General features: G+C 30.1%; 2 protein-coding genes across 11 annotated transcripts in view; one reads left to right on the top strand and one right to left on the bottom strand.

The window, feature by feature from the left end:
• The window catches only part of LOC145314526 (uncharacterized), a 330684-nt gene that overhangs the window by 289983 nt on the left and 18509 nt on the right, over positions 1-22192 (bottom strand). The gene's annotated exons all lie outside the window — the stretch shown is intronic.
• LOC145315290 (uncharacterized) lies at positions 295-7763 on the top strand. The gene is made up of 10 exons (XM_080155312.1): positions 295-404; positions 867-965; positions 1273-1316; positions 2119-2186; positions 3660-3755; positions 4232-4280; positions 4726-4834; positions 5394-5456; positions 6048-6096; positions 7526-7763. The coding sequence occupies exons 1-10, from the start codon at positions 313-315 to the stop codon at positions 7652-7654; spliced, it is 798 nt and encodes a 265-aa protein (XP_080011438.1). The 5' UTR covers positions 295-312; the 3' UTR covers positions 7655-7763.

Raw genomic sequence — 22192 nt, 5'->3', positions numbered from 1 at the left:
ACAATAATTATCCTATTCATCTGACTTCTGAAAAATGATTCCTAGGACAACAAAATTTTATATCATAAGCAAACCATCTCTATAATCAAGTCATAAGAATGTAAGAAAGTCCATAAAAAGAATCCTTCATTTAAGCAATTTTTAAAACAATTTAAAAAAAAAATTTACTTAATAAGTTCTAACAGTTTAACGTCCTCCAATAAAGGTAGGGAAATAGGGAATTGTCTATTATTTTTTAAAAATTATTTCAAAAAGATTAAAAGAAAAAAGGTAAATGAAATGTAAACCAGGGATTGCAAGCAGGAATTAACAATGTGGAATATATTAGCAATAGCCGCTGATAATATTGCTTTCTCCATCAGAACTATGTCAACTAAAGATAATTATATGCTGGAAGAAATAAGGTTGTTGTTTTTTTTATAGCGCAGATACTCTATAGTTTTTTGTGTTTGTCTGTATAGGGTTGTCCGATTACTTACATTTTAAAAATAAACATTGGTGAAAAAGGAGAAAACTACGCGAAAGATGATGACAAGTATATTTTTAACAAGAATATTTTCTTCTATCCTTTATTTTTCTCTTCATTTTTTTACTTTTTTCTCTTTCTTCTTTTTTAATCCTCTTAATAGTTGACAATTTATTTCGCTTATAATTTCAAACAATATTACCACTAATAAACATAATTGTCCTTGTTGACATTCAAATCTAAAGGATTAGATCCTGACAATATTGTAGGGCTAAGCAGTCCAAATTAAAGCCAACCTCAGCCACGCGGCTAACAGAAACTCGCAAATGGATGGAAAACTTTGAATACACTGTTTATTTTGAATAATAAAATTTTAAAAATTTTCTATAATAATTTTTAGGTATAAATATGTATGGAAAATTGTGCTGTTCACCTTTATATTGACTGGATACTTTGCTGTGGAAACATATAATGCTGAACTCACCACCTCATTGACCAAGTAAGCTTATATTTTTACTCATTTCTTGATTGAATTCTTTTCCAGTATTGAATTCGATTAATTTCTGCTGGATTAATTTTAGTTTTAAGCCATGTTGAAAAATTATGTATTTTCCATGAAAATAATTCCTAAATAATAAATTTAAACCTTTAACGTATTTTTACAACAACAAAAAAGTAGTGATAAATGAGTTGCTGTTGACTTTGATATATAACTACACTTCGACAATCTAAATATTCCGTAAAAAAACTGAATTATTTTTTTGGCGAATAAATTGTAAATGGGGAAACATAACTTTTTATAATAGGAAAGAAGTCAAACTGCCACTTGAAAGACTTGAAGATATTATGGGTAACTTTATATTTATAAATAATATGTATAAAATTCACTTATAAATCACTGTAATTTTAAAAGAGGGCAAAAATGTGTACAACAGATAACCCAATTATTGCAAACGCTATTTTCAGCTACTCCGGTCAAAGGGAAAAGCGACATAATGTATAATAAACGATTTATACATTATACATTCAAATTTTAATTTTTCAAATTTAGATTTTTTTGGGAAGTTTAAAGCTTTTTTTAGCTAGTAGTAAATATTGAGATAAGACGTGGATGCTAGGTACATTTTCGGAAACTAAAATTCAGTACATCCAAAAATTAGCTTTAAAATATGTAAAGAATCAATATGTTACACATTTTTGTGCATTTAGGTACCTATCTTCAATATTTTAATACTCAACCCTTTACAAGTTAATTTTTTTGTCATAAATTATAAAATTATGACGCTGTCAATTATTTTTGATCACGGCAATAACCTTAATGTATAAAAGTTTTAATTTTAGCAATTGAATTGATGATAATAACAAAGGATACTAGAATAGTTATTTCTCGCATCGTATTATAAACGGCTTTCCGCGGATATAGAATGTACAATTATGAGATTAAAACTAGTTTTTTAAGCCCTGAGGTGCCGAAGGCGCAGGCTAAAAAACTGGTTTTAATCTTATGATTGTACATTTTTATATTCGTAGAAAGCTGGATATAATACGATGCTAGACATAGTTTTTTCGTATGGATGAGAACCGGTTCCTATCCATCAGATTCGAATGTATACTAGAAAATTGATAATTACATTAATATATTTATATTTAAGACACTGATATGTTGCTCTCTCTTCCAAAAGGAAGTTTTTATGTTACCCAGTTTGAATATGCTAGAGATGTAAGTATTTAAATCAACAATTGCAGGGACCTAAAGGGATAAGACAAGGGCCGATGAATTAAAGTATATTCCCAATGATGATACACAAATAAACCATTCTGTAGATTAAAATCCGAGGTTAAAACGTTTGGACACTCAACTTAATTAACCAACTAATCAAAATTCAATACAAGGCCCCAAAAGTTGTAAAACGAATAAGAATAGTTTTTTCTCGCATCGTATTATAAACTGGTTTTAATCTTATGATTGTACATTTCTATATTCGTAGAAAGCTGGATATAATATGATGCTAGACATAGTTTTTTCGTATGGATGAGAACCGGTTCCTATCCACCGGATTCGAATGAATACAAGAATAGTTATTTCTCGCATCGTATTATAAACGGCTTTCCGCGGATATAGAATGTACAATTATTAGATTAAAACTAGTTTTTTTAGCCCCGAGGTGCCGGAGGCACCGGCTAAAAAAACTGGTTTAAATCTTATGATTGTACATTTTTATATTCGTTGAAAGCTGGATATAATACGATGCTAGACATAGTTTTTTCGTATGGATGAGAACCGGTTCCTATCCACCGGATTCGAATGAATACGAGAAAAGTTATTATAAAACTTTTGGGACTAGTGTAATACATACTATATTAAAATTAATGGGATACGATACTCTAACACCCAAGGATACACCAGACATGAGACAACCACCCATATGATTGCATGACCTTTGTCTGGAAAAACTAACTGTGCATGTTAATGTGTTGCGCCTGTTTATGGGCCAAAGCATTCACCCTACTCTCACTATTAGTGTAACATGCCGGAAATAACAGAAGTAGATACTAGGGTTGGGCCGGATACTTTTTGTGCCGGATACCGGATATCCGGCAGATTTTTAATGCCGGATATCCGGTTCCGGCCGGATATCTGGCCAACGTTCGATATTCGGCCGGATAACCGGATATCCGGCGTCAAAAATCAGCCGGATATCATGTAACCAGATAGTTTTAATATCCGGTATCCGGCCGGATATTGAAAATGACCGGATATCCGGCCCAACCCTAGTAGATACGTCTCTAGTAAGACACGGTGTGGACCAGACTCGAACCCGACACCTTCCCGACGCATCATTGACGCTTTATAACTAACTAGCGGCTACGCCCCCTAGAGGCCTCTAGGGGCACTTGAGGAGAAGAGAGTCGAATGTAATAACCCAATTTCTTATTTTAGATTTTAAAAGAAAAAAGAAAGATGAAAATTTGGGGGGGGGATTTTTCATTTTTTTTTGGGGGGGGGGTTTGGGGTGTCCCACCCTCCAAGAAAATAGTTATAAACCTTCCCGGGACCTGTGAGAAGCTACCCTGTTAAAGAGAACCCGATTGGTTCAGCGGTTAGCGAGATCCTTCGGTACAAAAATACAAACACACAGACAAACACACAAACATCATGTTACTTTATTAAAAGGATTATTTTCTTATTCAGGGAGATTTTTACAAAGATATCTACAGAGAGAAAATTCAGGGCACTAAATATGGAGTTATCAAACAAACTGAAGAATTGATTGTTGAAGCTTTAAAGGTTTATAATTTGTGTTTTTCTTGTCTTTTTTGCATGGATTATTAGAAATTGTCCGTAGATATGAAAATAAAAGCAATACGTTTAATTCTTAAAAGTCTAAAAGGGAAGCGAAGATAATTAAACTTTCGTTTAGTAGAACATGGATTTTGTTACATTATTACATTTTATCGGCTACGCCCACTAGAGGCCTCTAGGGGCACGTGAGGAGAGGAGAGTTGAATCCGATAACCTATTTTATTTTTTTTAAATTTTTTAAAAGTAAAATAAATGTTAAAGGGGGAATTTTTTTCTAGCGTCGATTTCTCTTGGGAACGTGGTGGTACCCTTCCCCTTGTTAGTAGCCTCCCATAAAATAGACCCTTACCTAATTTTTTTACATTTTCTTTTTGAGAGTAGAAGGTCAAATCCCCCTCCCTCTAATATACCTTATAAAGGCTTCTTAAGGCATATATTTATCATATCGAAAATAATTTTAGGAAAATTATGTTGTCCTTGTATCTGGAGAAATGGCGTATGTGTATAAAAGTAAGCGTTTTATTCCTTTTATATAAAGTAGTAAAGTTTTCCATGTCTGAAGCTAGATAACTCGGACCATGCAAGTCTAAATAGATTTTGTGTTTTTTTAGGTATTCCTTATAAAGAATTAAGTTGGTTTTACCTTTACCTAGGGGGTTAAAGCAACTAGATTTTTTTGAAGAGTAAGGGAAAATAACACTTATATAAATGCTCTGCAACCAAGCAGAATAAATATTTACTTTTCTAATGGAATTTTTTGAAAAACTATGTACTACTTCATACTTTTTATCGAATAGTAGTATTTTTTAGATTTGGAATAGAATGTATATAAATATTTAACTTCAAAGCAATTTAATTTTCCTGAATATATAACATTGTATAATTGAAAAGATTATGAATAAACATATTACATGATATTTTCAGCAGGTATTGTCAATAAATGATTTAATTTTAGACAAATATCCATGTCTGATCGAGATAGTACCCAAGGACCCAGTTCTAAAGATTGCTAATCAAATTGGAATGTATATTCAGAAAGATTCGCCTTTAACCCAAATGTTTAAGTAAGCTTTAATTTAGAGAAGCTGATCTATAACTTACTTTATCCAGCTGTTCGTTCGTCTGTTAGGTCATGCTGAACATTTGCTGCTATTAAATATGTATAGCTATTTTTGGGGTTGAAAATTTATAGTAACCAAAAAGTCACAGTTTGAAGTAAAAAAAACCTCAATCTAAAATTGTATGATAAGTATCCTGAGAGAGCGAAAACTGCAATGGTCCTATTTTCTAATTCTTTAAAGTTATATTAACAAGGATGACAACATCCATAAAAGCGAAGCTCTGAAACAGTAGGACAGACGAACATTAACACTTAGTTTCAGAACTTAATAATCAGAATATAAAAGTATAAAATTCGAACGAAACAAAATTGTAAATCTGCTGAAAAACTGCTTAAATACAGAATATTGTTTAAGGTTATACTTACATTTTTAGGACTTCATCTTCGAGATGCCTCGCTTATAACAATGTATTTTGTTGTCCTAGGAATCAGTTAATTATAGAAAAGCTTCGCTTTTAATAACTTTAATGACAAGTTTAATTATGAATTATTTTGTGTTATAGAAACCAAATATCAACCCTTCATGAGAGTGGCGTAATCAACATCATAACTAAAGACGGTACAAGGTAAACATTTAAAATTAAGGTTTAACTATAAGACAAAGTAGAACAATGTCTGTCAGTCTGTCTATATATCTGAAGCTTAAGATTTCAGTAATAACTTAACTGATTGGGCTCTGTTTTTTAGTGAATTTGCTTATTGGTTTAAGCTCCCCTCCCCCCCCCCCCCTTTAAATTTTCCGCCTTTGGTCTTTTTCTTTTACACTTAAATAACATATCCCCCACAGCCTACAGGGCGAAGTCATTAATTTTAGCAAAGATTTTTGTAAGATTTTCCGGGAACAGTCTCTTTCGTGGCATTTTTTCGTCGTATTTTTTAATTGGCTTTTAGATTATTTTAGGTTAGGTTATATTGGGTTAGGTGATTGCCCGTCAGGGTTAGACAATTGACCCCGCAGGGGCTAGAAATAGGAGAAAAGCTACTGTGAAAAATGATAAAAAATCGCCCCTTAAGGTGCGTTGTCACGAAAGGGACTATACCCGATTTTTCAAACTGATTTACGTTTCTTCTTGTAAATGTTTAAAAAAACACAAATTTAAAACTAAAACTAAAAAAATTTTAACAATTTTTTAAATTAATAATTGTCTAATTATCAGTACCATAATGAAAGAGTGTCAGGGACAAAGCTTGGTTCTCGGCCTTGGAGTAAGTATCTCAGGGATAAGAGAAGTAAAAACTAACACGGAAGTCAAAATTGAGTAATTTACGTAATTGTCGACTTTTTAGTGTAAAATGAAATTTTAAAAATGCCCCCCAAAAAAGTTTTAAAACTTGTGTAATTTAATAGTTAATGAAAAAACGCTTCCTGATATATCTGAATTTGCTGGAAAAATGGGTGTTGAAAGGGGGTTTGTCAAACTCAACCGCACCCCCTCCAAAAAAATTGGAAAGGTTATTATTTTCTTTTTTTTTCTCCACCTTATAGCTTACACCCCCCCCCCCCCTAGTTTGGGATATTTAAGAAAAGTGTAAAAATTTTGGCTACTAACTAATATCATTGGATATATGCTGAACTTGTAATTGCGCTTTTAGAACTTACAGTTTCAATTCGAAATAGAACTTATTTTAAATAAATAAAAAGAAATATAATTGACCCAGTTTTCGATTTATTGCATTTCAATGGAAACCAAGGACAACTATTGTCCAACAGTGCTTATATGCTCCTGAAAATAAGTCTATAAATGATTGGAATACTGAACACAAAATATATTTTTGTACCACGATAAGTAAACAACAAAAGTATCCTCCCCCTTTTATTTTGGAGTAAAAGAGTGTTGCTTTAGCGAATGGGGGTTAGAGACACCGCTTTGGGAAATATTTGTAACATAATTATGTTTGGACAAACGGACACAGTGAGTTACAGTTATGTTAGTAAGTCTGTCTACAGAAAGACGGACGGACAAAAAAATTATAGAGCAGCATAACTTCTCAAAAGAGCGGATATTGAATCCACTTTTGGATTACAGGGATTCTACTCATGTTTGTGATATAATCCTAGGAGAATATTTGCTTACAAGACAAGACTATTCATAGTACTATTGAACCTACTTATAGAAGTGGGTTCCATAGTCGCCCTGTAATGTTTTAAATACTTAAATACTAATCAACTAACTGTGACAATATGTTGCTAGAACCAGCCTTGAGCAGAACCTTGTTGCTTTAAAACTTAAATTGTATTTTTTCTAAATGTTTTTGCTCATTATAATAACATTTATAATAATATTTGGAGCACAAATGTTATTTTTGCAAAAGAATATTTTGTAGATGCTAATTATAGATTAGGATAGGTTGATTAAAGGGAATAAGAGCCCTGCGGGTATAGGGCCCCGCAGGGTTAAAGCTTTTGCAGGTGCTGTCATATATATAATCAAACTGAAATATTATTAACTAAACATTATTTCATATATTATTATCATGTAAAATTATATCAAAAGTTAAAAGTATAAGAATACATAATAGTTATTTCTCGTATCGTATTATAAACAGCTTTCGAATGAATACGAGAAAAACTTTTATCTTTATTACAAAACAAGCTCCGCTTCTTTTGAACTCACTCATCATTGTTTATTTTCAGAGCTGCATATTTCTGTTTGTGTGTATCGCCGCTGGAATCGCTCTAGCAGTTTTAATCCTCATAATTGAAGTCATCGCAGACAAATTGGGCATTTTTAATCTAAAAGTATTTTATTTTTATGCTAAATAATGCATAGAAAACATATCAAAAGAAAATTAAGCGTCAATACAACAAATCAAAATTGTCTAAATTGTCAATCCTTTTTGAATTACTTTGTATTTAGTAAGGTACACGAATGTATTACTGTGTATCAAAACTTATAATTTGATAAGCACCCTTTGCTAGATCACTGTAAGGATAATTATTTCCGATGCAATGGCTAAAATTTCAAGTAAAGAGAATAATAAAAAGTTCATTATGGTTAAGAATTCAGAATTTCCTTTTTTCGCTCCTATGGATCTCTTTTATTGTTTGTGTCTCACTATCAGTCTGTCTCTCCATCTGTCTGTTACATAGGATACCTAATAAGTGCTCGTCCCAGAGCTAAATAACTGAGTGAGTGCTCAGATACAGTGTGTTTTTTTTATGAGAACTTTTTTGAAAGCAATTTTACCCCACTTATAGTTATCAGAATTTAATGATTAATGGCTTATTTTCTTCGTTTTTTAAGGCAATTAATAGAACACCAAAAAAATATTTCAGTTTTTATTTAAAATTCTAAAATTCAAAACTTAGGTGTCAACATCTAAAAATGGTTTTAGCGCATTTTTCTTATGCTCAAATATTCAACCTTTTCCAAGAATGGCTGCTAAACACTTCAAAGTTGAAATATAGAGCTAAAAATATATACAGATACTATTAGGAACATGTACTAGAACATATCAAAGTTTGAAGGTTATATCTCAACCAGGGAGGGAGTACTGGCCCCCAAAGTCGACTACAGAAAATCCAATTTTTTTCTTGCAAAGAGTAGAAGATTTAGGCATAATAAAAATGCGCTAAAACCATTTTTAGATGTTGACACCTAAGTTTTGAATTTTCGATTTTACTTTACTTTTTAAATAAAAACTGAAATATTTTTTTGGTGTTCTATTAATTGCCTTAAAAAACGAAGAAAATAAGCCATTAATAATTAAATTCTGATAACTATAAGTGGGGTAAAATTGCTTTCAAAAAAGTTCTCATAAAAAAAACACACTGTATAAACACTGCTAAATGGCCTAGCACTGATATTAAAAGGTAGGGTGTTCAGTCTATTATTCATTTCATTTTCAGAAAAAAAACTGTCCTTTTGCAAAACTTTCCTTGAGAATCTTTTTTTATGAATCAAATACACATACTATACCTGCCCACAGAAGTTCACTCGTGTATCAAACTAGTGTATGGAGCAAAACAAACATTTATGTTAACAAAAAGTATAAATTTTTTCAATCAAATTATAGTAATTATTTTCTAGTAAGGCTCCGAATCCGATTAAATTCTGCTAGAACCAGTTGTGACCAATTTTTTTTAAAAAAGTAACAGGATGTTTGTCAGACTGTCTGTGTTTCTGATATGATACTCCTGTAAAACGTAGCTTCCCATTGGTTTTATGAAAGGTTTATAACTATTTTAGGTGAGGTTACCTCCACATTACAAAAATAAATCACCTATGAAAAATTGCTCCCTCCCCATTTTCTTTTTTTGACTATAATTTAAAATGGGGGGTAAGTGACTATATCACCCATCCCACACCACAACCGCCCCTAAGGGCCTTCGCTAGTATCTAATACATGGCATTACATTGTAAATATTATCAATACTATCATACATTTCATATCATACCATATTACAAATCACTAAAATAAAGAATTTATCTTAGACATCATTAGTATAACTTATTTAAAAACCGAAGCTTTTTATAATTAGGTTCTGTACCGTAAGCCGTTCTGTAGGTTTGTCTGTAAGCAAAGTAACACCCATGAAGCTTACAAACCTTTGATTGTAAAATCTTTACCTGAAAAATCTACAATGTAATAACTATATAGAGGAGCTATGCTCTAACAATACCCGATGCACTATAAACTAAAATTTTGATGGAAAAAATAATGGAATTTGAATTAATTTGTGTGTGTTTGTGTGTGTGTGTTTGTGAGTGTGTGTGTGTGTGTGTGTGTGTATACACAAAGTTTGAGGCATATCAATAATTGCCAACTAAAATCATTGGAAAACCTAAGGCGCACTAATAAAGGTATCTAGCTTTCTATATAAAAAAATAATTTTAGCTAAAATAGAAAAGGGTGAATTGAAAAAAAGAAAAAAATAGACGTAGGCTCATAAAAATATAAGTAGAGCAAAAAGAAATAAATATAAAATATTTTGACTTTTGTAAACATTCTCTATTCCCTTGTATCCTGTTCTGGCAACTTTGGTGAATATTTTTTAATGCAGACTTCGTCAATATTTAGTTTATCAGAAGATAAACTAAATTATAAAAACTACAAAAATATTTCCGTCTAATAATTTAAATTTTGTATGCAATTGGCAAGTAAAATATTAGTTAGAATTTTTTGCCAGAATTATTACTCAAATAGAAAACTTTTATAACATGTGTAAGAAGCTTTTTATAATGCCTAAAAACTGGCCTACCATTGGTCAATCAAAATGTATACTGGCCTGCCATTGATAATTTAAAATGTATGCTGGCCTGTTATTGGTCAATTAAAGACTACTGGCTTGCTATTGGTAATTTAGTCGGTGTAGTGGACAATCATTGATTATTTGAATAAAAAATCCTGGATTGATCAATGCAAAAAAAGTTTAGAACGCTTTTCAGATTATTTGTATACATGGTGGTGTGTGTGTGTATGTGGGCGAAAGTGTGTGTGGATCTAGTGCCAAATTTCTGGCCTATAGTATTGGAAAAGGCACCCAAACTTAAATTCATTTCAAAAATTTACTAAAGGTCAAAAAGTACGTTTAAATACTAACAAAATACCTTAAAATTTTTATAACACACAATTGATTATTTGATAAAATAAGGTATTATTAGATTTTTTAGATTATTGAATAAACGAACTCTAATGACATAATGACTTGAAATCACCTACAGACTAATACATAATAGACTAGATTCGTTACAAAACAAATCTTACAATAGTCATCAAGAGTGATGATCGACTGGAATTGTTTTAAAGGGATATCGAACATTTTACTAAAGTCAAACAAAAATCCATTAATATTTTTTTCCAATAAAGGATAACAACTTTTTAAAAAATAAAATATACTGTGCGGCCTAATTTAATTAAAATTTTTAAAAATGATTGTTCTTTTAATATTGTTCATTGATATCAAAATACAAAAAAATGAGTAAAAAAATACAATATAATTTTTAGCTTAGAATCTATTTTCAAGGTTTACAAATCCTTTCCTTAGAACTATGGAGAGAGAAAGAGAGTTAATCTTTTAAGCTTCTAAATATACATATACTGCACATATATGTTTTAATAACCTTGTTAATTTAGTAAAATAAATATGTATGCTTTTTAAAAGCGAAGCTTTTCTATAATTAGGGTCTCTCCGTCCGTCCATACGTCCGTCCGAGATAGTTAGCTTTTATTCGTTAATTTAGGCATGTTAGAATTGTCCTATTGATTTCAAACTTTGCATGGTGATTCCTGTAGTAGTAAGGTACGGTTTAGAAAGCTCAGCAACTCTATAATCATTACCAGAATGTCCGTACGTCCAATTTAAACATGTTGATTTTTTGAATAACAATTTTTTATGTGATAAAATCATCCGAGTTTTTAATCTGAGTTTTTGATTACTGATTCCTATTACAATAAGGTATAATATTATGAGCAAAGCATCTCTAAAATCAAGTATTAAAAATGTCAGTATGTCCTCAAACAGATTTCTGTATTTAAGAAGTTTTGCAACAAATTTACGTATAATTTTGTCAAAGCTTTTATTTTCATATTTTGTATATTCCGTTCTGACACTCAACAAAAGTTAATGTTCGTCTGTCATATCGTTTCAGAGCTTCGCTTTTATGGATGTTTTCATCCTGGTTTCATTAAAATCAAAGCATTCAAACAGGTATTATCAGTTAAATAAAATTTATACCAACAAAGAAATTATACTTCATTTTCGGTTTATGCCACGCTTTTTGGGCATCTTTGTACTAGCTATATTGATAAATCTTATTTCTTTACATACCTAGCCGTAAAAATTATCAACATTTTGTCATGAAAACTTGATTTTGTTATATAGGGTGGGTTTTAGGCTATTTGGTTGGTGGTTGGTGATTCAAACCTCTATAGAAAGGATTTATTTTCCTTTCTCTTTGAAACAAAATCAAAATCAGGGATTAACTCTCCCTCCCCCTTGAAACTAAGTTCTATAGAGGCTAGGGTTGAAGCCGCCATAAATATAATTTGCCCTTCATATGTCCATTGAAACAGATATGATATTAACCTCCAAAAGTAGGGAATATACGCATTAAACAAGGATGACAACAATAACTAGTAGCGTGCCTAATATACTCCAAATATATAAAATAAAAAATTAGAGATACTTTTTGTATGAAAGCTTTATTTAAAACAACTTATAATTGTAATTTTTTAAATTCCAGCAATAAATAAGGAAGACACATTCCAATGTTACAAAATGTTTACATAGAGATGCTTCGCTCCTAAAAAAAGTGTATAGATAATCCATAATCAATAAGAGGCTCTCTTTAAAAATCTGCAGTATACTTATATCAGGAATATAGGAATAGGGTAATCATATTAATAGAGGAACAGGATGTCTATCTGTCTGTGTGTCAGTCTGTGTGAACTAAAGGATCTTCCTAACCGATATTGTTCTCCTAATGTAGCTTCTCATAGGTCCTGTGAAGGTTCATTTTTGGGGAGGGTACCAGCAACCCTCACAAGAGAAAATGCTCCTAGAAAAAAGTGGCTCCCCCCAATTTGTAAAGATAAAAAGTGGCTTAAAAATATTCTGACGTTATAAAAATGAGGGATGAACAGAGGAGGAGTGGGAAAGAAAACAACTAAAAATGAGATGGAAAATCTCTCATTTTTATTACGTCACATGCTGATTTTTTGAGCGACTTTATGTTTGTCTTTATGTAGCTTATGAAAATTTGTAGTAGAATGGAATGAAGATTATGTTACCTATCCCTGCGTCAATGCGTTGAAATAAGTTCATAGCAATGGTATTACGTTTCTTATTTCTGGTATACACTGCGTATAATATATTCAATTTTTAAACAAGAATCATAAATTTTATTTTAACTGCGAAATTCTTTACTATAAAGTACAGAATTTGTATGTGGGTGTAAATGTTTATAGCTGTATGTCAATTAAGATCTCGAAAACGACTAAAGTAACCTAACACAATTTCCAATGTTCTTTATTTAAAAATTTTTTAAAGTGAAGCTTTTCTATAGTTAGGGACGGTCTGTACGTCTGCAATTGTTAGCTCTTTTCGTTAAATTAAACAAGATAGAATATAATAAGCAAAGAATCTCTATAATCAATTCCTAATAATATAAGTAGTGTCCTATATTCTGTGTTTGAGAAGTTTTGCAACAAATTTAAGTAAAATTTTTTCAAAACTTACACATTTATATTTTGCTTATACAGTTATGACACTCTACAAGAGTCAATGTTTATTTTAGAGCTTCACTTTTATAGATGTTGTCATCCTTGTTCTTAACAAATAACTAATACAATACGTGATGTACTGGTATGGTTTATAATAATTGATTTTGTGGAAAATCTAAATAAATTGGATTCTAATTCAAATGAAATGTATTCAATGAGTAATAAGTATTGTTTGTATTGTATTACAATAATTGTACCAGAGAAAAAAAGGACATTGCCGGATTATGTAACCCTTATATCCCCTAATATTTAATATACCACAAAAAAATGGATTTATTATTACTTGGATCTTAAACCAGATTTTCATGTACTCTAATAAAGTAGTAACTGGCTAAAATGACGATCACCTCCCCTCCTACTGGATGAAGGAACTGACCAATAAGTGATAAGAGACGACATTTTCCCCTGTCATAATATCCACGTATATTCTATATCCATTACCAAAGACAGCATTTACATATGCAGGTTAAACAATTGAAGATTATTTATCTTCATTGTCTTATCTATGAATCATTGGTATTGCAGACTAAATAAAGAGGGGAGGTAGGTTGTGCTAAAATTCCGTATAGGGGTGAGTAATGAGTATTAAGGTTTAAAAACATTATTAAAATGATAAAGTTTATGTTAACTCCAATAAAAATAGTTTATTTTTAATAAGGAATACACATATTAAGTGAATATTATCGCTCTACTACTGTTTTTAAGCCTTAAAACTCACACCTTTACGGAATTTTAGCACAACCTACCTCCCACTTTATAAAGATGAACTATCCCTTAATACACCGATAAACCAATAGGGACAAATTATAGAAAGAATCCAATTAATCTGTAAAAGGAAATCAATTTATAATTTCATCTGAATAGTAAGTCAGCTATAAATATTTGAAATTCCTAAAATTAATCTCGATTGGGATTTTTTTGAGTTTGTATTATGGGATTGAATCATATAGGACTAAATGTAAACAAAATCTCCGTATGCTAGAAATTCCTCTTTAATTTTGTGACGGATTATTGTGCATTATTATCTAAGGTAATAGATCTATTGTAAACAACCATATACTTATTTGCAAAACTTTATTGCTCATTGGAATAACAACCAGGGCGTAAATAGGTGGGGGGGGGGGGGGGCAATAAAAAGCATTTAGATAAATTTTGATAATAAATATAAATACTAACTTTGTATTTCTGTTGTCAATAAATCACTTACAACGTCACTTATTATCGGTATATTTAGGTTTGATAAGTTATTTTATTCATGTTTTCATAGTTTCTTTTAATTTAGATTTTTATTATCTGTTATTTTTAATATATTATATTAATTTATTCTTTTTTTTAATCTTACCTGATAAAGATTAATTAAAATATGTATGATGAAAATATTAATAAAACAAAGAAGAATATAATAAAAATTAATGAATGATTGTATTATAAATTATGTAATTTAAGCTTATCATAATGTACATAAAAGAATACAGAACAAATAATAACCATTGATTAATAAATAAAACATTCATTTTTTTTTATAAAAGAGATAAAAAAGGAAATGAAAAAAAAATAAGTATAAGCAGCGCAGCAATGACAAGATCAACACAGTTAAAATGAATAAAAAACAGTAACATTAAAGAATAAATTTATATGTTTAAATATTTATAAAATCAAAAATTGAATTTTTGGCACTGGATTGGTCGTAATTGTTAGATTGGTAATTAAATACTTTATGCAATATTGTTTTACAACACATTTCTTTCAATAAATCAAGAAATACTGTCTGTTCTTTAATAACTTGGCCAGATAGTTGTAAAAAATATTTAAAACAACGAAAAAATAACTTTGTTCGCGAAACCTTCAATAAAAATATGGTTGTCAGCATCAGGATTCGGTATAATCAACAACTGAATTATTTCGTACAAAATAATTCGTGATTAAAACTGTTGTTGAGGGGGCTCAGTTTCACAACAACAGCTAAAATTGAAAGTATTTTTTTTACAAATTAATTCAGTTGTTGGCTCAGCTGGATTCTCATAAAAAAGAAAAAGTATTTTACATTGAGAAAGAAATAAGGGTGAATTATGAATAAGGTGAAAAAATACTTTTTTTTGTAATAATAATTGAATAAAATGTAATGTGATTAGATTATATTGTATGCAGAACTGTCATTATTATATAATTTATCTAATTTATAAAGTAATCATTAGATCGGTTCTGATCTTTGGTGTTTTTGTCCGCCTGTCTGTCCGTTTTTGGCTACTATTAAAGATAGACGGCTGAAATTTGTTGTGAAGATTCTTTAAAACAAATAAGCATCCAATATTTGATATACTTGGTCCGTTCTGATTTATAATTTGTGACAACTAATGGTTTTATTTACTTTATCTGTTTGTCCATCAATGATTTCTGTTTTGCTGCGCTGCTCATGAAAATTGTCATTCTTATCAAATTGTTTGTGGTATGGACGTCCCATGCTCTTCAACTTTTTATCAGTAATAGTAGGCTCACCTCTAGCATCTAGAAGTGAAGGGTAGAAAATAGCCTAAAACCAATCGAAGAATTGAATCTTAAATACAAATTAGCCTAAAACCATCCCAGAGGAACTATGTAAAGCTTCCATAAAATGGGAAACCCAATTGGTTCATTAGCTATTTAAATTTTAAGCTACAGACAAAAAAAATCTTACTACTTTATATATTATAGGATAAGACAAGAAATTAACTAAAACAAATATGTAAGTGAACAGTTCTAGTTGATCTTGCAATACATTATATGACCTGTATTATATAATTGGTATATATTCCCTGGAGTATTTTTAAAAGCGAAGCTTTTCTTTATTTAGGGTCGGTCTGTAAGTCCGTCCTTACGTCCATCCGTCACACACGGATAGCTTTTTTCCGTTAATTTAGGCATGTTAGAATTGTCCTATCGATTTCAAACTTTGCATGGTGATTCCTTTAGTAGTTAGGTACGATTTAGAAAGCGTAGCAACTCTATAATCATTACAAGAATGTCCGTACGTCCATTTTAAACATGTGGATTTTTTTACTTTTTTAACAACAAATTTTTATGTGATCTAATCATCCGATTAATCTGATTTTTGGTATGTTGATTCCTAGGACAACAAAGTATAATGTTATAAACGAAGCAACGCTATAATCAAGTCCTAAAAATGTAAGTATGTCCATATACATTATCCTGTATTAAGAAGTTTTTCAACAAATTCACCTCAATTTTTCTTCGACTCTTATACATTTATATTCTGATTATTTAGTTCTGACACTATATAAGTTTTACTTTATTATAGTACATCTGGTGTAAGATCCAAATAATGATATACCCATATCAATTGTTTCTATATTTAAAAAGAAAAATGGCAATGTAACGAGATTAAAAAGCACCTCTGTCCAAATTAGTGCTGCATTAACAACATTTTGTCAAAAAAAGCCATAATATTTTTATAACATTAGCAAAGTTTCAATAAAATGTGTGGCACCACAAGGGGGGTGAAAAAGAGGCAGGCAGGCCTTCCAAAGTTAAATTTTAAAAAGGGTGTTGACACCTCTCACACCCCTCTACCATACGGCACTGATTAAATTATGTGTTATTATGGGAACTTGAATTTTATTTTGTGTCAGTAAATTATCATTTTATACTAAACTTTAAAAATTAGAATGTTAGTAAATATTTTAGTATAGAAATAGAATAATAAAAAAGTTTTTATTTGACCAAACAAATCTAAATATACAATGGAATGCAACATTGTATTGTTTATTGAGTGGGATAAATTACCATCAAACAAAATAATCTATCTGCAATTTCTTTTTGTTTTAAGTGGATCACAAAAACACCCACAACCAATCTTTCTATTTTAATAAATCTCATAATTCAGTAATTGTTTGGGCTGAGTTCATGAAAGTACTTACCACAAAGTGTAGAAGGATTAAAATTAACAAGATTAGATTTTATGAAAAGTTATGCCTTTCTAAATGAATAAAATGCTATCAAGGCCGTCCAAGCTTTTTATTTTGAGTGTGTATTTGAGGTTTTCCAAAAAAAAAGAGGTTCTTGGCTGCTTTTTCTTGTACAGGCATACAACCAAGGAACTTCTATCAGGGGCGTCCAAGCTTTTTTATTTGGGGGGGGGGGGGGTAAAATTTTGAAGAAAAAAAAATTTCCCCCAAGCTCATTTTGGGGGGGGTTAACCTTTTTTTCATAGAGGCAATTTTTTTTATTTTGTGGGGGGGGGGTAAAAATTGAAAATCCAAAATTTTGGGGGTGCCTACGGCAACCCCAAATTTATTTGGGGGGGGGGTTATCACCCCTCCCCCCCCCCTTGGACGTTTATGACTTCTATAACCAACTGAAATAATTTTCTAATGCTTTTACTTCAAAAATATAATGTTAGATGAAAATAGGCTAATATATACCAAATTTCAAAAAGTATGATTGACAGACAGAAAGATAGAATATTTTAAAACCATTGTTTAAGCAGTCTTTTGGACCAGCCAAATGGCGAGAAATAATTGGAAAACAATTAATTGTTTGAAAGATTATAAAAAAGGGATGTAATTTTAATAGTCATCTCAATAAAATGGGGATTTTTTTCAATAATCTATCTCTTTTTTTGGTTTAGCTATTTTTAGCTTTCTAAGCTATATATACAATAGCTGAAAGAAATTTATTAGGAAGCAAAGCTTAAGAAAGCTTGGTTAATTCAAATTAAGTTCAGTTTTAAAAAGCCATATTTTGTGAATTTATTTACAAAAAAATTATAAACAAAAGTTTTGACTTTTTATTGCTACGCTACCTATGAACAACATTTTTCTCGTCCATTATACAAAATTATAATCATCTTCAAGATAAAATATGAAAATTTTCAAAAGTTATAACGAAGTTTATTCATAATTTTGCATATTTTTATCTCTCTTTAAAAGTTAAATCATTTGCAACTACTGTTTAGAAAACTTTTAATACATATTAAGCTGAAATAATTTGATAAAAGTAGAACTTACATATTAAACTGGGTTCAGCAGCAGCCGAACAAATTTATGCGTTTGTCATGCAGCACCTAGTTAATAATACGGATTGGCTGCGGTTTTTTTTTCGGCAAGGGTGCCGCAATTAACACATCTGGAGGTTAAAATATTAAATAGAAACTGTATCTGCGGCCACTAAGGACAAGTGGCTGCGCCAGTTTTGTAGGTTAATACATTGATGGAGAATTTGTGGTTTTATTTGGTTGCCATTGATTTTAAACCTTTTTAACAGCTAATTTTTATATGATATAATTATTCAATTGATCTGATTTTTGGAATACTGATTACTAGGACTACGAAGTACAATATTATTCCTAAAAAATTTAAATATGTCCTTAAACATTATCCTCTATTTAAGCAGTTTTTCAACAAATTTACTTAATTTGTTTTCGAAATTATAAATTATATTCTGATTATTCAGTTATAACATTCTAGAAGTATTAATGTTCAGTTTTCCTACCGTTTCAAAGCTTCGCTTTTATGGATGTTGCCATCCTTGTTTTTTGTATAAGTTATATAACTGGTATTGTATGTATAGTAATTACTCATTATAGACAACAAAACAGATAATAGGATTAATTTTATAATATCATAACATACACTCTCGTCCCAAATGCATTTAAGATATTTTAAGATTGATCAATTTGCCAATGAAATATTAATTTTCTTTACACTAATTAATGCAATTGTATAGATATTTCACAGTAGTATTTTCAATAGCTACAAATATTAAAATTAAATATAACTATAAATATTAAGAATATTCTTAAATAGACTTTTAGATTGCAAAATGTCTTCATGGCATTCAAGTAATGCGTGTATATTACTTAATTTTTTTTATACATGTAATATGTAACAGTCGTGCAAACAAAACTAAATTTTTATTTAAATACATTAGTACGTTTGCAATATCATTTGCACTCGTTACTGAGGACTTTTAATAACTTAATTGATATTAAGTTTAAGGAATAAAAAAAGAAAATTTAGAATGCAATAATAATTTTCTTTAGCATTTTTATTAGGAAAATATGTCCATAGATATCAGAATATCAGGCCTAAAATTATTTCAATTTTAAGATGTTACAACTAAACTAAAATATCGTCATTATAATCAATCGCCCTATGTTAGGGAGTAAGGAACCATTGGAATATAAATTTCTCTGTTACCCCAAGTTTAATAGGCATATAATTTTATTTTATGGATATTTGGGTGCTTTGGCTGATTTTTTATTGGTTTGTTTTAATCTAGAAGTGTCCAAACATTACAACCAATACTCTAATTTACAGAAAGGGTAATTTTGTTTATTAACATTACGATGTATCATTTTATTATCCATTGTCTTATCTCTTAACATAGAAAATAGTCTATTATGTCATTTAAGTAATGGTATTCCTATAATGTTTATGTATCAACTATGACCACACTGTGTTTAATGTCAATATAGTCAACATAGACCATAGTTTGGACAAAATTATCAACGAGAATAGCTTCACCTGCCTGACTTAACAGAATGGATTGAGTATCATGATACAATTATTATCCTAGACGAATAACAATTCGCTAGAAAAGGATTTATCTTCGTAGCTACTCTATAACAAGTTAATATCGTCTGTACTCCGTTAATAAGTTGAGATACATCTAAAGCAACTATAATTTCATATAAAAATGTTAAATATTAAAATTTATGTATATTAATGTATTTTTGAAACATCCCGCCCCCCCCCCCTGCTGATTTTTGCCTCTTGCTAAAAAATCCCTATCAGTTTATTTTTTTAACATCCAGCTAAACTACAAGGTTGATCATATTATTTTCTTTATTTAACAACATTTTCTGCCTTTATAGTTCTACAAATTTCTTTATTTTTACTTATCTTTTAATATGTAAATTAAATAAATATGATTTATGTCATTTAGACTGAAGAGGGTGCAATGTCCACCAAAATATATTTCAATAAATAACTAAGAAGTATCAAAGACTTTTTCACTCAGTGAATTTATCATATATATATAATCATTTTGTAACCATACATTTAAAGTCTATAAATAATTCAATAACTTGTGCGATGAAAAATAATTTAATCTTCTCCAATATTTTGGACAAAATAAATTAAGCCTTAATTTTTGGTTATTTTATTAATAGATTCAAACATTAAAGATTCTTTACTTTTAACACTATTCTTGAAAATTAATGCAATCCTTAAACAAAAAAGTTGTCCTTGTTTTTGATAAGATAAATATTTATTATTTCTAGAAATTAAAGAGTAATAATAGGTCAAATAATACATTGACTGAAATAAAATCAATTGAAGTAATTCATATTTTGTTACTAAGGGTGACTTAAGTTGGGGACGGCTGAATCTAAATTTTAATAGTTTATACTTCCACTAAGCTGTACGGCTTCCTCGAACCCGTGCAGCTGCGGCTGCAGCTTCAGCTTATTCTTAGGAACGTGTAGAGTAAGGCATATTATTCTTTATCTATTCTGTTCGAGTATCTTATGTAACCTGCAAAGCTTATAGAGACCTTTGTTGGTTTAATGCTACTGAGGCTACTGAGCCCTGATATCGACAATAAATCTGAAATGGTAACAGGACAAAGTGTCTAAAAAAAATTATGACGTCACAAGGCTGTTTTTTTGAACACTTGTCCAGCTACCTGAAATGGTTGTTTATTATTTACAACCGAATTTGTTATATTTTACCAATGATTAATTTTCAATCGATATTTTATAATTTATTATAAAAGAATTTGTAAAACGCCACATACACACTTAATTTCTATTTCTCACAGAGATAAAGATAAATGTAAATACAAATCAAAATATTTTCAATATAAAATTTAAAAAAAACAAGGATGACAACATCCATAAAAGCGAAGCACTGAAACGGTAGGACAAACGGACATTAACACTTGTATAGTGTCTGAACTGAATAATCAGAATATAAAAGAATCGAAACAGTCGAAGCAAAATTGTAAGTAAATTTGCTTAAAAACTGCTTGATACGGGATACTGTTTCTGGACATACTTACATTTTTAGGACTTGATTATAGAGTTGCTTCGCTTATACTATTGTTCTTTGTTGTCCCATGAATCAATATACAAAAAATCAGATCAAACGGATAACTAGATCACATAAAAATTTGTTTTTAAAAAAGTAGAAAAATCAACATGTTTAAAATGGACGTACGGACATTCTGGTAATGATTTTAGAGTTGCTACGCTTTCTAAATCGTACCTAACTACTACAGGAATCATCATGCAAAATTTGAAATCGATAGGACAATTCTAACCTGCCTAAATTAACAAATAAAAGCTATCTATCTCGGACGGACGTACGGACGGACCGACCCTAATTATAGAAAAGCTTCGCTTTTAAAAACTTAATGTAAATGGGATATTTCCAATACTGAGGAGCTACCCAATCTTTAAGGGAAACTGCCCCAAATCTTATTAAATTATTAATAAACTGTGTCTATTATCATTTCTTTATCCATTTCTGGCCGTATGATGTTGGATTACCATTACATTGAGCACACTTTTCTTTGTAAAAAAAACATTAAACACCACTTTCCTATCCATCTATCCCTGTAGCATGATATTCCCTTCCTGAGTAACTTCTAGCAAACTTTTCTTTTTAGAAACATATTTGAAAGAAATGATGGATTATACAATTACACAACTTTTTAACAAAATTTCGGTACAAATCCTATACTTAATGAGTTATTCCTGTCACCACCCCCCCTCCCCCCATATTTTTTTGAGGGGGGAGGGATAAAAAGACAAAGCCTTTTCTGTTTGAAAATAATATAAAATTAAATGAGAAGTTTTAAAGTTCAAAACATCATCTCAATTTTATTAATTTACGTTAAGCAAAAAAACTTATTGATAGTATGCTTTTATAGAAACATTTTCTTATTTACCTATCCGTGGACAACTATCTTTAAAACCATACAATAGATAAATAAAACCTAACCATGATAACAAAATATTTTTGTTTTCATTTTCATACATTGCATTGGGAGGGACTTTATTTTAAAAGGTCCGCTG

Source organism: Acartia tonsa, chromosome 3 (genome assembly GCF_053477335.1).
Source record: "Acartia tonsa isolate MP-2025a chromosome 3, ASM5347733v1, whole genome shotgun sequence".
Taxonomy (NCBI): domain Eukaryota; kingdom Metazoa; phylum Arthropoda; class Copepoda; order Calanoida; family Acartiidae; genus Acartia; species Acartia tonsa.
Note: the sequence above shows the minus strand (reverse complement) of the source record. Positions and strands in the feature narration are given on the sequence as shown.

Excerpts from the sequence above, each read along its gene's own strand:
- LOC145315290 (XM_080155312.1), top strand. The coding sequence starts at position 313 with ATGTGGAATATATTAGCAATAGCCGCTGATAATATTGCTTTCTCCATC. Across the intron at positions 3,756-4,231 it reads TGATTGTTGAAGCTTTAAAG|GAAAATTATGTTGTCCTTGT; the intron begins GTTTATAATTTG and ends AAATAATTTTAG. Across the intron at positions 4,835-5,393 it reads CCTTTAACCCAAATGTTTAA|AAACCAAATATCAACCCTTC; the intron begins GTAAGCTTTAAT and ends TTTGTGTTATAG.